General features: G+C 37.7%; 1 protein-coding gene across 1 annotated transcript; it reads right to left on the reverse strand.

Annotated features, from left to right (window-relative positions):
- Positions 1–1,785: 1,785 nt before the first annotated feature.
- LOC132607619 (FH protein interacting protein FIP2-like) lies at positions 1,786–17,541 on the reverse strand. Its single transcript, XM_060321710.1, has 12 exons — positions 17,361–17,541; positions 16,572–17,280; positions 15,609–15,718; positions 14,881–15,015; positions 14,091–14,252; positions 11,066–11,149; positions 8,596–8,642; positions 8,293–8,366; positions 5,969–6,027; positions 5,712–5,771; positions 4,349–4,429; positions 1,786–2,086 (listed from the first exon to the last, which is right to left on the reverse strand). Exons 2-12 carry the CDS (start codon positions 16,609–16,611, stop codon positions 2,033–2,035), a joined length of 906 nt encoding a protein of 301 aa, XP_060177693.1. The 5' UTR covers positions 16,612–17,280; positions 17,361–17,541; the 3' UTR covers positions 1,786–2,032.
- Between the last annotated feature and the right edge of the window lie 736 nt (positions 17,542–18,277).

Genomic DNA, 18,277 nt, shown 5'->3' on the forward strand with positions numbered 1-18,277 from the left:
TCACCTTGACGTAGTAGGATGAGGAGAGAAGAAACATTCGTTCTAAGGCTTGGAGAGAATGAAAAATATGGGGAAAAAACTGAAAAAGCATTTATATATTGTTCAGTCGTCGGGCTGATTTACGGTACCTTTTACGGTTTATAAAAGATTTACGGTCCGTGAAAGATGATCATAAATCGGTTACAGAAACTTGGTAATTATCCTCCATATTTAAGGTCCAAAAATACGGACCGTAAACATTCTATGGTACAACATACGGTTCGTAAAACTTATACGGATCGTAAAATCCACCGTAAATCGGTAACAGTGAGCTGGGTTTCTTGAGGTCCATCTACAGTCCAATTTACGGGCCGTAAACAATTCACGGTCCTTAAAACCTAACGTAAAACTGAAATCGCTGAACTGAAGCGAGTTATAAGCGTAACACTCTCCTTCTGATTTCCTAAATTCCCGCATGAACATTACTTAGTTAGGAGGTACAAGGTGTTACAGGAGAATTACTCTAATTTAAATGATTGTTGATAAGTCTACTTAAAGCATTTCATTTCAACAAAGAAAATGACATACTACATCGTAAACATGGATAAAAAGTATAATTTGTATAAGCCGTAGATGACTAAAAAGTAAGAAAATGTGAGAGAAGGAACAATAAAAGATAAATAAGAACAAAGAAAAAGAACTAACAAATCCTGGCAGTCTTCATGCTACAACTTGCTTTAGCATCTCTCTTAGCACAAACTTCTGAATGTTCCAGTTAAATTTTATGGAAGCTCTTGAAACCATATAATGTGCTTGATAAGCTCTTGCTTTGTTGTTATCTCAGTTTTGTATTAAAAAGACAAAAGAGTTATAGAATATGAACAGTTTTATGGACCCGTTTGGCTTAGCTTAAAAAAACAGTTTATAAGCTGAAAACAGCTTATAAGCCAAAAAGAATAAGAGCCCGTTTGGATTGGCTTATAAGTTGCTTGTAAGCTGTTTTCAGCTTTTTGGAGTGTTTGGCTGGCCAGCTTAAAGCCATTTTGTGTTTAAAATAAGCCCAAAAAATTAATTGGGCTCGTTTGGCTTAACTTATCTAAGGCAGCTTATAAGCCAAAAAAAAAAAGTTGGGCTACACCAATTTTTTTTTTTTTTTGGCTTATAAGCTGTTTCCAGCCTATAAGCTGCTTTTTTTAAGCCGATCCAAACAGACTCTAAGTTGGGCTACCCCAACTTATTTTTTTAGGCTTATTTTAAGCACAAAATGACTTATAAGCTGGCCAGCCAAACACTCAAAAAAGCTGAAAACAACTTATAAGCTAAGCCAAACGAGCTCTATAACTGAAAAGTTTTGGAAACTACCATTTTCCATATTTAATTTTCTGAGTAATTGCTTCCCTAATTAATAGTAGTTTAATTTGTGAGGTTTTTGTTAATCTAATTAGTTAGTAGATTATGTAGAGAAATGAAGGAAAAAATACCCAAAAAAAAAAGAGAAAAAAGATAAATAGCATTCTAGGCCATAGAGAGGTGTCACATTACCTTGTCTATGCCTAGCTTTATCTTATATATAGAAATATAGATTCCTACATGCTACTCCCTGTTTAGTTTTGCACTGAATAGAAAATTTGAAAGGATGTTACTGCGTTGGATACATTCATCTATTCTTAAACTAGATCGGTGTGATTAGTGCATGATCCATAAATCATTTCTTTTGAAACACCCCAATATGCAGGCATATCAGGAGGTATTGCGCACAAATTCTCGTCTCTAGACAGGCTAGAGCATGTCAATTCTTCTTGGCAGTTCTTTAATCATCTCAGATTTGAAAAGCTAAACATCTTTGCAAGGCCAGATAGTTGCTTGGTTTGAAACAAATTGGGTTTACACACATACACATAGTTGAATTGAGATTCATACCACCAAATTAAGCTACAACAGTCAGTACATGTTATAGACTCGATACTATTTCTATACAATTCCCTTTTGTAGTCTTCTCTCTTTTTTTAACATCACTCTAGGAGAGGTTTGGGGTGAGAACAAATCTGTGGTGTCACCTGATTGCACCCAGTAAATTGGCACCATCAAGCTTCGCCCCTTCCAAATGCTGAGAGAAACAGAGAAATACTTTAGTTCAACTAGAATCAATTACAATGCCGAGCAGAGAATACTAAGCAACAGAGCTGAATCACACCCACTCAAGTTACTAACACCTTTCCCTCTATTCCAGGCAAATATACGATCTGGAAACTACTGTGTTTAGATTTTGTCACATCAGACATTTCTACATTGCATGCAGTGCTAAAAAGGAGTTTAGTCATGGATTGATAGAAGCATAAACGCATACAACTCAAATGATAGGATATTGACTAGTATATGGAAACTTCACCTTCCTTGGAGAATAAAACACTTCATATGGCTTGTAAGACATAACAAGCTATGTCAAATGAGTTCAGATTCACCAGGAAGATAACTCACTCCCCCCAAATGTGAACGACGTGATGATGATGCGGAGGACTCTTCACATATTATTAGGACATGTCCAAAATATAAATAGATTTGGAATAGTTGTCCTCTCACAAAATGAGATTGATGCAAATGCTAAGCTTATGCTTGAATGGATTGATGATACTATTATTGATCTCCTGTAGTGTTACACTTTTATTTTCATTTATTTGGCATACATGGAAAGAAAGAAATCGAAATTTGATTGGAAAAAAATGTCTACCTACTGATCTTCGCACATATTAGCGATTAACTGATTATGCTTGGAAAGCTGTTGAAGTATTTCCTTGACAAACCTCTATATCTTAACTTAAACTAATCGCTTAATCTCCTCTTTGCTTTTTTGATGGGTCAAATCGAATACTGATGGCAATGTGAAAATCCAAATTGGAAATGCTGCTTTTGGAGGACTTTTTAGAGATGATCAAGGGAAGTGGATCTTGGGATATTCAGGTAAGATGAGATCTACCTCAAGCCTCACTACGGAACTAGGAGTCGAACAAGTGCTACAATTAGCAAAGGCAATGAGACATAAAGAGTTAACTTGCTGTTAAGCTTATCAACGAATGCGACATACGCTTTCATCCTCAAGGGCTAATATCGAAGATTGCAGATACCTGCCGGAAGTCAACAAGGCAAATATTATCAATATCTGGAGGGAGGCAAAACAGTGTGCAGACTTTTCGGCAAATAAAGGTCACAGACATGAAGCATTTGCTAATATGGGAAGATGCGCTCAAGGAAATGGAGTTCTTGCTCCTGGCAGCTATAAGCAGTGCAGCTTATGAATGATTTTAGTACCTTTTAGTATTTCCCAATGTGCCAAAAATAAAAAAATAAACGCAACTAATAGGAGCACTAGAAATTCACTGCTTATAGGTATCAGATTTGATCATCCGAGAGCAACATTTTACGGAATTACCAAGCAAGTTTTGCGCATGTGACCTCAGAAATCACATGCTAAGAGCACAAGCTCGCCTCAGGATAGCACACATTCCGATACATATTCCTTGGCAGATCAGCAACCACTACAACTTAGGGGAAAATTATGGCTCTAATATGTTTCAAATTTTGTGGGACTTTGACCGAGCACATAATTTGATAGGGGTCTCATAAACTTCATAGAGAAGATAAAGTAGTCAAAGAGCATAATGTACATACCATTTTACTCCAAAACCTGGTGCTAGATATTAAAAAATGGTAACGTTAACTTCTCATGCTTCTTTACACATAATACATAGAAAATAAAGTACGGTTTAGTAGTCATAATCAGAAATATGCAAGACAGCACAAGAGAACTTGAGAGGCTGGGAAGGTTATTTCATCATGCAAGATAGTCAAAATGAACTCGTGAGATAGTAGCCACACGAACACCCAAAAACTCAGTGGTTTGAGTCGGAAAAGGTATTTGAAAGGCAGATTTACAGGAGAGATGGTTTAACGGGAGAGAGTGTCATTCACGTATCTTTAGGAATTCGTGATTACTAGCATCCCAATAGTTGGTGAGGTCAAGTGCATTTCCTATAAGTAGTTTGAAGTTCAAAGACTAAGAGCGTTCCATTGGAATTCCCTGAGATCCTAATATAACTTCATTAATATTCAAGAGAACTTTGATTCACATTATCAATTTTCTTTCCTTCCAGATGGAAATTCATCGGTGAATTGGATTAAGAACATTCAGCAAAAGGTCAGGGAAAAGGTAAATCCTTCTCAGTGAATGAAAACCTGGTTCTGTTTCAGGCAATTATATTCTCTCGTAAAATTCCCACATCTGTGTTTCACAGAATCAACATAATTGAGGATGAAATGAAATATACAGAGGAAATAACAAAGCACTTTCATTGACAGTCGTAATATGACTTACTGTATCACGAAGATTCACATGCCGAAGATAAGCTCTTTGAAGGTTTGCACCCTTCAGATTTGCATTGGTTAACTTTGCACCCTGGAATAAGTGGTGGAAAATCAATAAAGAGGCATTAAAGGAAACTGAGTCTTGTCTAGATTCAGAAGGAAAAATAATAAGCGTAGCTGACTCATCATAAGAATTCATATGCTCTTTGGATGAGTAGGCTATCTCATTATTTTTTGTACTTTTTGACAATATAGAAGGATCTGTCAACCCTTCCCGCCCCTCTATTTATAGATTCCAAAGAGAAAAGGAGAAAGAGAGAGAGAGAGAGACCCTTGAACACAAAGTTCAAGAAAAAATTGATTACTGGTGAGAGTTATCTTTCGAGACTGCTTGGGAGACTCATTTACTCAAGTTGTTGGAGGTGATTGGCACAAACTCTTGGTTTGGGACTGAAAGAAGAAATGTTATTGCACTATACTTTAGGTGGTATAGTAAACTGGGTGTTCCAAGTGCCTTATGGAAAAAATAGGGCCCGTCCAGGTGAAGACAAAGAAGGGTTCGGGTGACACTGATAGGCAAGTAATGTAGGACCCATTTATCACACATCAGAAGGGAAGGAGGGTTGCACGCCTTATAAGGTGGTGTCTGGGTATGCTTGTCAGTTCAGGTTAAACATTTCGTGCCTTGTCAACTTTAGCCCCTAGTGGTTAGCAACCTCAGACCCTTCACCATTTAATTGTTAAGTTCTGCAGGTCAGGCCAACATAAATAGCATAATACATCAGGGAAATGCTTTTGAGGCGAACACAAGGCCCATGTGTTACCGTAAAAGGGCAGTCCGGTGCACTAAGCTCCCGCTATGCGCGGGGTCCGGGGAAGGGCCGGACCACAATGGTCTATTGTATGCTGCCTTACCCTGCATTTCTGCAAGAGGCTGTGGTCCAAGCAAGAAGCAAAAATTTACAGAGTACTTTGAAATCACTGTTAAAGAACAGTTAGTAAGATTTTAGCAGAAATGGATCATCTTATTTAGCAAAAAAAAAAAAAAAATAGCAGAGATGGAATGATATGATCATTTGAAAGAACTTCCAGTTAATTACAACCAATAAAAATATTTTAACAGTCTGGAAAGTACTTTTAAAGAAAGTTTCCAAGATTTAAGCAGAAGCGCAAAGAAATCGAGACTGATTGAGTGAACTTCCACTGAATTACGAGCAATAAAAATAGCTCAAAGGTCACCTGTTCACCAGAGAAATACTTTTGACTATAGTTTTATCTTTTAATAGCTGCTTCTGTCCAATACGGGCTTAGGCAGACTGATACTCACACCTTTGGGTGAATTTACACAAAAGTAATACATGCATAACTTTTACCTTCAGATTGGCTCCTTCGAGATTAGCTCCTTCGAGGTTGGCATTGGTAAGATCAGCTGTCTGAGAATTTGAAAATTAATATATACAGTAATTTAGCGCATTTACACAAGCCTCAGAATATAAATGCTAAACAGAGTTGTAAAACTCAAGTGAGAGGATTTAGACAAAGAATCTTTACACACTACAAGTATCAAAAAGTTAAAAAGGATCCAAAGAGGATGCAGCCAAAGACAGATTTACAGTTTCAAAGGTTTAACCTGTAGGTGAGCAGAACGAAGATCCGCCCCACAAAAGCTACAGCCTATTAGACAAGCATCTGTATTGAAGTAAAGGAAGATTATCATAATAATACAAATGCCGGAGAGAAGAAGAAAAATAATAAGAACAAGAATAGAAATCTAGACAACAAGCAGACCGTTCATCATACTTTACATGGGAAAAAAGAACAGCCTGCTAAAGAGCGCACACACATCAGGAAATATTTCAGATAATAATATATGCCGATTTATACATAGTCTAGCAGTATTGTATAGGAAAATAACTCTTTTTTCTTTGGCTTTGTTGACTAAGCCGAGACCCCACATAGTGGGATTCCACTGGGTACGTTGTTGTTGTTGCTTTGTTAACTAAGCATGGAAAAATCATGTTTTCGCCCTGTTAGTCGCTGAATTTCTAATCAATTATTATAATCTAGCAAGATCTAAAATAATGAGGCCACTTGGCATTGCTTTGTTAAATTCAAAAGAAGGAGCCAATTTGGCATTCCACTGAACAAATTCAAAGAATGCTTTACATGCTTTCTTTTCTTATAGGAGATACAGAGCATAATACTAGAATGTATATTACTGCTATAGCTAACCTGGAAATCAAATTTCCAATTTAAACATCTAAGAAAATCATTGGCTAGCCAGCAAGCCTACATTGAAATTCTCCAAATGATTGAAGTCTAGGACATTTAGGCGTAGTTGGTTGATTGACTAAAATTGAGGACAATCATCCATGAGATATAATATTTACAGCAAGTTTCACATAAACGATAGTTGGGAGTTAGCTCCCTTAGCATCCACAAAGTACTCCCATCATCTCACATGAAAATTTTTGTGACTTCCATGACACATTAATTAATGGGTAACTTCCAGAAACACCTATAGTTTGGACGCTTCTAACGAGCCATAGCTGTAGTTTAGCTAATTACGGCTAGTAGCTACTAATTCCTTGCCATAGGGTGTATTCCGTTGTATTCATTAGTAGCTACTTTTACACTGGTATTCAATTCGGTTGTATTCAAACAACAAAAATTCAAAAAATACAGGGACATTCAGCCGTATTCAATTCACTGTATTCATTCACAACTTTTACACTATATTCAATTCACTTAGTTCAATTCGGTTGTATTGAAACAACAAAAATACAGGCGAAAATACAAAAAATATATTATATTTACATTCAAAAATGCATAATACACTCAAATCCGGTCGGAATTAAGTCGGCCAGATCTGAGAAATACAAGAAACAAATACAGCGTGCAAGGTCAGCTAGACCTGCCGCCGGTCTAGTTTACGCCGGAGTATTCAATGACCAAATCTGAAACCAAATTAAACGACCACCGGCGTATTCACAACGACCAGATCTCAGATCCGAAATACAGCGACCACCGCCATATTCAACGACCAGATCACAGATTCGAAATACAGCGACCACCGGTGTGTTCAACGACCAGATCCGAAACCAAATTCTCCGGCGTAGTCGGTGGAGGGAGTTTTTAAGCTTGAATAAACTGGCAGAAGAGGAGAGGAATGGCGGCCAAATCTAGAGAAATGAGGGGAAGAAGAAGGAGACTTTGTTCTCAATGTATTTTTCTCTCTGGTGTAGTATTCTTCTTGAAACATATAGTATAGCTATGGTAGGTATTAAATACATAGTATAGCTATGCCGGTATTAAAGGAACGAGGTGTAGTGTGGATGTTCTCTTTTGTAGATAAGGAAAAGATTTACGGACAAGTAGGAGAACATAGTGGTAGAGCACAAAAACAATGGAGCCCTCCAATCTACTTAAAATCTCTTAAAGCTATTACCATGAATACGCTTTTGACTTTACACCATATGAAGCAGAGGAAACAGCTCTACCCCACGTTCACAGCACCCGTGCTCTTATCCTAAAACATGCTTTCATTATGTGACAAGCAGAAGAAGGAAGATACGTTGATTATCTGATAAGTTGATGAATCCAGAACATACTTCAGACATTATAACCTACCAGTCTAACACTAAACATTTGACGTTCTAGCACATCTTCAAATATGCACCACAGAACAGAAACATAGCACACTTCCATAGGAGTGCCTGATGCTACAGAAATCATAACTCTCTTGCAGAGAAACAAGTCACTCTTGCTGTTCTCATTCTCTCAACACCCACCCACCCATCCCCACCCCCACCCCCACCCCACGTAACAACAAACTTGAAGAAAAACAAATTATTGGTTGTAAATTGTAATATTACTTGTGCAGAACTCCACCTGAAGATATCTGTCTCACCCGTTTAATTTCAGAACAAATCTGTACTGTGTAGTAACCATTACCTTGTAAATTTGCACTTTGAAGATTAGCACCAGCTAATACAGCTCCACGAAGATTAGCTCCAGTGAATTCACATCTTCCCTTGGCAATATGAAATCACTAAGGTTGCAACTTGACCGTAAAGATGAGCTTGAAAATAGCATTTATGTGCTTAAAGTTTTCATTCACACAAACATGTAAAGTCTTTTAAAAAGATGATGTAAAGAGGGTGAATCTTCAAAAAATCAAACACTGTTAAGATGATTAAACACTATGCATGAGCTACATAAGATGTGGAGACTGAAAGATTATGTGCTATAGCTTACTCGCGCAACGTGGCATTGTGAAAAATGGAAGCTTCAGCATCGACATCCTGCGACAAAAGTTAAAGACCGACCAAGAAAAAAATAGTATTATTTTAGTAACTAATTCATGGGAAGCAATTAGTATTAGGGCGGTCAGTGGAAATCTTTTGAAGGGCTTTGACGCTTCATTTAGAGGTCATAGAAATTACAGTTACACATCTTTTATTCGCAGATAATAATTTGGTTTTATGTGATGCAGAAGTCCCCAGCTAGATCATTTGCAACAGATCCTTATTTGGTTCCAGGTTGTGTCAGGCCTTAAGATTAATCTCATTAAATGTGAGATCACTCCAGTGGGGCAAGTGTGTAACATCGAGGAGATGGCGCAGATGCTGAATTGCAAGGTGGGTACTCTTCCCACTACCTATTTGGGACATTCATTGGGTGTTTCTAGCAAAGATATTGCAGTGTGGAATCCGGTGATCGAGAGAGTAGAGAAGCGGCTAGCGGGTTGGTAGAAGAGGTACTTGTCGAAAGGGGGAAGGAAGTATTGATCCAAAGCACTCTCTCCAGCATTCCTACTTATTTCATGTCACTCTTGCAGGCCCCTGGCAAAGTGACTGAAAAGTTGGAAAACTTCAGCGTAACTTTCAGTGGGATACTACGGAAGGTATTAGAAAACATCAACTCGTGAATTGGAGAGTTGTCACATCTCCAAATAAATGGGGAGGTCTTGGAGCTAAAGGATCTCAAAGTGTTCAATAAAGCTATGTTAGGGAAGTGGATGTGGAGATATGGGGTGGAGGAGAATGCTTTTTTGGAAGGGGGTGGTAGCGGAAAAGTATGAGCTATGGAAGGAGGATGGAGGACTAGTAACATTACAATGCCGTTTGGGTGTGGTTTGTGGAGGAGTATCATGAAGGGGTGGGAAGACTTCTGTGGACATATATTCTTTAAGGTTGGGGATGGTAGCAGGATTAGTTTTTGGGGCCATAAGTGGTGTGGGGAGAATGTGTTAAAGGAAGCCTTCCCTAATTCATATCATTTATCCAGCCAAAGAGAGATAACAGTCCAACAAATCTGTAGGTCTCATGAGGGGTTGTTTCACTGGGATTTAAGATTCAGAAGGACCCTTCAGAACTGGGAGATGTAAGAGTTTCACAATCTGATTGAGTGTTTGTATGGGCTTGACACACCTAACAACTTCTCGAATGTATGGAACGGGAAGGAAAGTGGAGATGGGTTATTCTGGGTTAGCTCTTTTTAGAAGAAGCTATTGCTGAGAGAGGAATGTACTTTCCCCCATGACACCATATGGATTCCTAGAGCACCGAGAAAGGTGTGTTTCTTTGCATGGTTGGCGGCTAGGAGTGCGATCTTAACTGCGGAAAACTTGAGAAAGAGGAGGATTAATTATGTCAGTTGGTGCTTTACGTGTAAAAGTTCAGGTGCAAATGTTGATCACCTTCTTTTGCACCGTAAGGTAGCTAATCGGTTATGGAGGGTGGCTCTCATTTGCTCCGGATGCAATGGGTAATGCCACGCACAGTGAAAGAGGCTTTGCAAAGTTGGGCTTATAAGACTGGAAAAGAGAAGCCTAAGGGCATGGAGGATTGCCCCCTTAGCAATCATGTGGGTCATTTGGAAAGAGAGAAATAGGAGGGCAATATGCTAGCTGGATACTCTGGAGAGTTGACAAATCCATTAAAAGAATCTGGAGAATGATCCCAGCAGTAATTTTTTGGACCCTATGGAAGAAGAGAAACAGCAGATGCTTTGAAGGAATCTCAACTCCTATTTGCTCTCTAAAGTCTAGGTGTTTAGTTAGTCTTTTTAGTTGGCATTTTTTTGCCCCTGTAAACAATGTGGGTAACTTTCTAGACTTTGTCAGCTCCTTTTCTCTAGTTCAGTAGAGATAGGATATCTTTAGATTGTTCTACAGGTTTTGGCCAAGTCTGTCAGCTTTTCCCATCTGTAACCTTGCATCTCCTTGATGTTTTACTAATGAATTTTATTACTTTACCAAAAAAAGAGAGAAATAGGAGGGCATTTGATGGGGTGGAACAAGATTTTGTAAAATTGCATAGGAGTGTTTCACTGTTTCGTCTCTAGTTACTTTTTGGTGTACTTATGAGGTACCTATTTGCATAGAGGATTGGATCTCTTTTGTTGAGAACCATATTTTGATGTAGGTTATCTTCTTTTGGTATACGGCTTGTATATGGGGTTTCCCAATTGTTAATAAATTATTTAACTTATCAAAAGAAAAAAGTAGCTCATCCACAGAAAGTTTAGTACTACAACGGTCTTTCTTGAATTATATATTATTCTAGACTATTATCACAAGTGTAAATAATAGAAATTTACTGCTAAAGTTAGAAGCACACCCTCCCCAAGGTATTATGACTGTAATTATAACAGTACAACATTCTCAAAGACCATTACACTAAAGCAGCAGAAAATTCAGCAACATTCAATTAAGCAGTCATACCCTGAATTTTGCACACTGAAGATTGGCACGTGAAAAGAACACCGTTTTCAGACATGCATAGCTGAAATCCACAAATGACAAGTCCTGCACTTAGAACAGATACCATTGACTAATTAAAAAGTTGTAGAAAATTGCATGAATTATGATATCAACATATCTGACATCGCCAACTATAGTAAGACAAAGAAGTCATCATCATATGCTACCAAAATGGGCTTCCTTTTTTGGAATTTCCACCTTCGCTCCTTAGAGTAATAATTTTATTAAGGTGGGAACTTGTGACATCACCACTAGACAAGAAGTTGGTTGGCTGCAAATGGGTCTTCACTATGAAACATAACGTTGATGGTTCTACTGAAAGATTCAAAGCAAGATTGGTCCCTGTTTCTAAAATGAACACCATTAGAATTTTTTGGTCTTGAGCAGCCAATCTTGATTGGGACTTAAAACAATTTCATAATGAAGAATGCATTTCTTCATGGAGACTTAGAAGAAGAGGTGTATATGCAGATTCCTCCTGGATTTGATATTGAACAAAATCAAGGAAAGGTATACAGACCGAAGAAAGCCTAGTATAGACTGAAGCAATCCCCTAGAGTTGGGGAATCTTAATAGTTCAGTTGGTTGGCTACTAGAACATTCACTTTCTTGGTGAGGATTCGATTCCGCACCTTGTCATCCCCTTCCCTATTTCCCCTTCCCATTCCCCTACCCCCAATTACAAAAACAAAAAAAAATCCCCTAGAGCTTGGTGTGACAGATTCTGCAAAGCAATGATCTCCTTCGTTACCAACAAAGCAATGTTGATCACACCCTCTTCATAAGACATCAAAAGGGTAAACTCATTCTTCTCATAGTTTATTTTGATGACATAGTAATGACATGAGATGACAAAGAGGAGATGATCTGATTGAACAAGTTGTTGGCACAGGAATTTCATATCAAGGATCTAGGAAAACTGCAATACTTCTTGGGAATTGAGGTTATAAGATCAAAAGAGCAATGTTTCTTTCTCAAAGGAGTTATAATCTAGACCTCTTGAAAGAAACTGATATGACGGGTCATAAACCAACATAATCGCCCACAGAAATACAAATTTCAAAAGCGAAGTCAGAGAGTTAGTTGATAAGGAGATATATTAAATGTTAAAGTTACTAGTTTAAAAAAAAAAAAAAAAAAAAGATATCAAAAGTTGGTTTGAACTCGTTTATCTTTCTCACACTAGACCAGACATAGCTATTAAGTCGGCTTGGTGAGTCGGTTCATGCATGATCCCCGAGATCCTCATATGCAAGTTGTCTTTCACATTTTGCGGTGTTTGAAATCAACCCTAGGGAAAGGTCTAGTTTTCTCCAAACATAGTCACCTCCAAATAGAAGTCCTTATAGACCGGGATTGGGTTAGGTCTCTACTGTACACTTGTAGGAGGAAACCTGGTCACTTGGAGAAGTAAAGTGTAACTGCTAGATCAAGTGCAGAGCCAGAATATAGAGCTATGACCCAGATTGTCTGAACTTTTGTGGTTACAAAAGCTACTAGAGTAATTGAGATTGTCAGAAAAAGAAAAAAGAAAAAGTTATCTTCTATTGTGATAACAAGGTTGCAATTAATATAGCTCATAGTTCAGTCCTGAATAGTGCATGTTGAAATGATTGACACTTTATCAAAGAAAAAGTTACAAGTGGGGTCTTGAGTTTGTTCCATGTGTCATCAGAAAAACAGCTGATGTGTTTACCAAAGGTCTAAACAAAAGAATTTTTCATATACTGGTTTGCAAGTTGTGCGACATCTTTGCACCAACTTTTCTTTTTATCAAGTAAACAACTTCTTTTGATCTTTGCACCAACTTGAGGGGGAGTGTTGATTGATTGGAGACTTCCTAGCTTAATTGTAGGAGTGTTGATTTTAGAATATTGTAATTGATTGTGTAATTGTCTTTCCTTATTTAGTCTAAGGACTATTGTAGAAGTACCCATTCTCATGGGATGTACAAATCATCAAGAAATATAAAGAAGTCTCTTCTTCTTCTTGAAATGAATTCAGCCAAGAGACATTGAGTCTTTACTTAAAATTCTCCCCTTGCATTGTACCTCAACCCCTTCACCTGAAAAGCAAAATTGCCCCCAAAATTTATGATGTTTGCTTCATCCCTGTTTTATGGTAGACTCATCCCTAGTGAAGACATTATGCACAACTTAGCTCATTGCCTCATACTAGTGTTACTGTACTGTACCTATTCACATCTCTTTGTATGAGTGCATTAGCTATGAGATTGTGCCACACTTTGGAACTTTTCTTTTTTTGATCAGTCATGCCACACTATGCAATATTAGGGAGAAAATATTGTTAAACAAAAGAAAATATGTGTGATAAGTTTCTTGGCCTTATCAACCCGCAACTAGCTCTTCTCTGCCTTATGCTAAGGCTTCAGTCATGAGCTCATCGGCTCATAGGAAAAAAAAAAAAGAGAAGAACAGAGATTTCCAGATAGAAAATGCACTTTGCTAGCTGTTTTCTGGTGCATTTTGGGCAAAAAGGAATGCTAAACTCTTTAAGGATTATTATCTCTCAGAAGACCGTCTCTAAAATAGAGTAGTCTTTATATAATTTGTGGAGTAAGGACACAGGACATTCGTTAAATTCTCGATGAATTCCAAACTCTTTATTCTATTTTTCCCCTTTTTGGAAAATGGAAAACTGAGTGAAATGCATTTCCCTTTCTTAATGTAAGATTTATCTTTCTTGAGGACAATTTGTCCTTTGTCAATAACTTCTTTGACTGAACGGTTGCTCCTCTTATTTATTTAAACACAGAAAAACAACATAAAACAACGAGGAGAATCAGATCATGCCCATATAAAGGATAGATGAAGCATAAGCTCTGTATGAAGCACAGAAACTAAATGAGAAAATGAGCAGAGTTAATAAGACAACAAGACAGTACTGCAAGAAGTCTAGATTAAGTGTCCATATCTGCAAATAAGAGCAAAAAGAAATGAAATAGTCTAGCACTAGATTATATTACCAACTTCGAAAGATCAAGACCAGAAAGATTAATTCCCCGAAATCTGACTCTGTCAGATTGTATGCATTTGATAATATCAATGCGTGTCAATTCAGTACCCAACTCCTCATCCTCCTTCCTCTTACTCAGGGCAGGGGCAGCTTTAATTCCATCTACTAGTCCCTGAAATGAAATAGGTAAACTAAGAGCTCTTAACAACTTCATAGACATACGAAATGCCACACAACGAGTATTTTAGCTGTCAGAAAATATTTTATAACTCTCAAATTAGCTACATTTCAGAACAACATACCTTCTCAGTAAATGAAGACAATGAAACTGACATCTTTATAGCTTTCATATAAAAGCACAACTATTGAGTAGGTGCTTCAAAATCAATGGTTTTGAAACCATGGAAAGTAGCGCTTTGGTTCACCACAACCTTAGGAAATATATTGGTTTATAAACCAAGAAAATCTCAAGCAACCTCAATCTATATCTCAAATAGCTCAATGGTCTAGGACAGATCTGGTCCTGTTCCCACTTGGAGAGGGTCTCCTATGTCTTTAAGAAGCATAAAGAAATAAATGAAAGTATATCATCTACATGAATCGCCAAAAAGTTACAGAAAAAGTATCTCCAAGGCATGAAAAACTAAGAAAAGCCATTACTCTTGCACTGGCACGTGGTTCAAGCAAACAAAATCTACCCTTAAATCTTAATGACCCCATTCATATGGTAATATGAGTAATTTGGAACACAATACATACATATGTGCAGGATAAACAATTAAAGAGGATAATGGATTTACAAGAAGCTGATAGTACTCCGCTTCGCGCAGAAGCTGAGCATATTCAGAATCTTTCAGGGGTGGAATTACACCATCCCTCAACCAATTAAGGATATGGCGAAAATGCTTTCCGTCCCTGTCAACGAATACGTAACCCTGCAAAAACACATTGAAAGGAGATATGAAGTAGTGAAAACATATACCAGGCTAGCAAACAGAGTAATCAGCGTTAAGTTTAACTCAAGTTGAGACATAACCAAAAAAGTATGATAGGTGAAACCATCGGTTGGACCTTGGAAATATAGTTTGTTAGATACAAAAGTGCGAAAGGAAGTCTCTGACTAGAAGGAACTGAACGTGAACTGGTGCTTTTATGTGCAACCAGATAGGAAGTCTCCTAGGAGTTTGTTATATGTTGTATTCAATAGTCATACTTTTTCCAATCAAGATTTTGCTTGTCCTATTTGCAGTGTAAGGCAGGAACAACTAAGCGTTTGAAATTCTTGCAGCTCTCTACTTCACATCATTGTATGCGGTGTGAGATAGAGCAGAATTTCAAGGGTTAAGAACAGATTCCAATTCTCTCAGGTCATGGAAAATACTCAAAATTTTCTAAAGTTAAGTAAAAGGCTAACTTCCTATCCTCCTCTTTTAACTATGAATGATGCTCTGACTATTGTTCAACATCTGAGAGTCAACAGTAATGTGCCCCAAGAAATTAAAGAAGTGAGTGTGTGCATAGCATGTACCTTCTCTGACTCCTGGCATATAGTATGACGACCACTAAACATAGCAGCGAGCATCGAGTCCGGCTCACGCTGCGTGAGGGTATCCAGTGTTGTGCAAAATTTCTTCCCTCCTTCAGAAAAGAATTTTCAAAATCACTCATAGAAATCAGACCAAAAGAGATTGTGTGAGAGAAAATGGCAAGGCAAAACCCATTTCATGCGTGAAAATTCTTCAGCATTGTCCTTTTATATTCATGTAACATAAGTGAAGATATTAAGCATATTACTTATTTAATACTAAAATATGTAATCCATGTGGAAAAGAAAATATCCTCAAGGATGAGCTTAAATGGAAGCCACCTCCAATATGCATGTGAACGCAATCTTGATGATGTAGTTCCGGATGAAGGTATCTCTGAGCTCAGTATGGAGATACATTGATCACCAAAAACACTTTTTCAGATGTCGTGGTAGGAGATATTCTTCTCCGCAAATGTTATTTTCTCCATTAGCTACTAAAGCCACCTCCAATATGCATGTGAACGCAATCTTGATGATGTAGTTCCGGATGAAGGTATCTCTGAGCTCAGTATGGAGATACATCGATCACCAAAAACACTTTTTCAGATGTCGTGGTAGGAGATATTCTTCTCCGCAAATGTTATTTTCTCCATTAGCTACTAAATGTTGGAACTTAATTTAAGCAAAATTCAACCAGTGTATAGACGACTGGAAAAAGGTTAACATGTAATAGAATCTTGTAGAGTGTTTCTTAATTTATTTGTGTGGGTTGTAGCAGGAAATGGGAATTCAGGAAGGGAAAAGAAATAGATTACAATATTGTACCTCGTGCTTCATTCAGTGGACAGTTAGGAAATGGAAACCTAAGAAAGAGTAGTAGTTGCCCAGAGTGACGAAATTGGAAATCAAGTCGTCACATCACTAGGTTACGATTGAATGCCAAAGAGCAAGGGAAGGGCTTACCGATATTCAGACGAACCATGGAAGATGAACTGTCGGCCATTTCCTGGGGATGGATGGATGGATGGACAATGGATTCCCCACTGCATACAATACGATAGATTCTCCTTCCAGTTAGTCTCCAGCCATTCTTTCTAGTTTCTAGTCCTGCAAAACTAGCACTCAAGTAATTTCCACTTTACCTCCTACACTTTTGGTAGTATTTAGCAATATCCCACTTCTCTTAGAATGATTAATTGACAGCTTGATTACTTGGTATGAAAAAAAAATATATATATTTTTTATGTTGGTTAATACAAAAAAAAAAAGTATATATTATTCCAATATCATTTATATATAAGGAAAAAGGGTCAAATATACCCTCCGTTATACGCCTCCCGGGGGCGGAAAAGCCCAAATCAGATCAAATTACCCATTTTTCAAAATATACCCATGAGCCATCAACTTGGGTGACCCGAACCGCAAAAATCATTTCCCCACCCAAATAAAATACCCCTGTACGCCTTAGAACTCTTCATTCCATAGGGTTGGCTGAAGTTTTCACTTCCATTGCTTGGTTACATAAATTTTCTTTCCCTTCTTTCCCTCTCTTCAAGTTTTCCCTTCCATTTTTCCCTTCCATCGCTACTCTTCAGGATTGCACCCGTGCTGAATGATTCAATAGTGAACCATAATAAATGAACTCAAAAACTGGACCATAAATGAACAAAACCTGCACAAACAAGCACCAAAATAAGGACCGTGTATGGACAAACACAGTCCATAATAAATGAACTAAAAAGAGACTCTCACTGCAAGTGTCCTGAAATGCGGGAAAAGAAAATGAAAACCACAAGGCCACAAGAGCTTGCAGTGAGAAGGAACAAGGTAAGTGCAAGCTTATTAATTTGGTTATTGGTGAGTAACATGTGCTTGTTTTTTACATCAGCTGAAACTCAAAAGCACGTCCCATCAGTTCTTTTTTCATGACCACAGAACCAATGAAAAAGCCAATCACTCAAAAGATACTCGAAGCCTAAAGGAAATAAATCCCTCAATCGCTCACAAATTATCAAATTAAGAGCCCGTTTGGATTGGCTTATAAGTTGCTTATAAGCTGTTTTCAGTTTTTTTGAGTGTATGGCTGGCCAGCTTAAAGTCATTTTGTGCTTAAAATAAGTTTAAAAAAATAATTGGGCTCATTTGACTTAGCTTATCTAAAGCAGCTTATAAGTTGAAAAAAATAAGTTAGACTACCCCAACTTATTTTTTTTTAGCTTATAAGCTGTTTTGCAGCTTATAGGCATAAGTCCATCCAAACAGACTCTAAGTAGCTAATGGGACAACATTTTACCAAGGCGTACAAGGGTATATTATTTGGGTGGGGAAATGATTTTTGCGAGTCGGGTCACCCAAGTTGATGGGTCATGGGTAAATTTTGAAAAATGAGTAATTTGGTCTGATTTGAGCTTTTCCGTCTGTGGAGGGGTATAAATATGAACTTTCGCTAACAGAGGGGTATTTTTAATTACTTTGGCTAAGAGAGGATAAACTTAGCTAATAAACTATAGTAGAGGGGTATATTTGACCCTTTTCCCTATATATAATCTCGCAAAATACTATAGGGCTGGGATAAGGTAAGAAGTGGAGGTTAGAGGGTCAAGGGTAGGGGTTGGCGCCATTTAGCAACCAAATTTTTAGTTCATTTATTTTCTGAGATGGTTGCCACG

Source organism: Lycium barbarum, chromosome 8 (genome assembly GCF_019175385.1).
Source record: "Lycium barbarum isolate Lr01 chromosome 8, ASM1917538v2, whole genome shotgun sequence".
NCBI classification, from domain to species: Eukaryota; Viridiplantae; Streptophyta; class Magnoliopsida; order Solanales; family Solanaceae; genus Lycium; species Lycium barbarum.

Excerpts from the sequence above, each read along its gene's own strand:
- LOC132607619 (XM_060321710.1), bottom strand. The coding sequence starts at position 16,611 with ATGGCCGACAGTTCATCTTCCATGGTTCGTCTGAATATCG. Across the intron at positions 15,016-15,608 it reads TATGCCAGGAGTCAGAGAAG|GGTTACGTATTCGTTGACAG; the intron begins GTACATGCTATG and ends GTGTTTTTGCAG. Across the intron at positions 5,772-5,968 it reads TTCGTTCTGCTCACCTACAG|ACAGCTGATCTTACCAATGC; the intron begins GTTAAACCTTTG and ends TCAAATTCTCAG.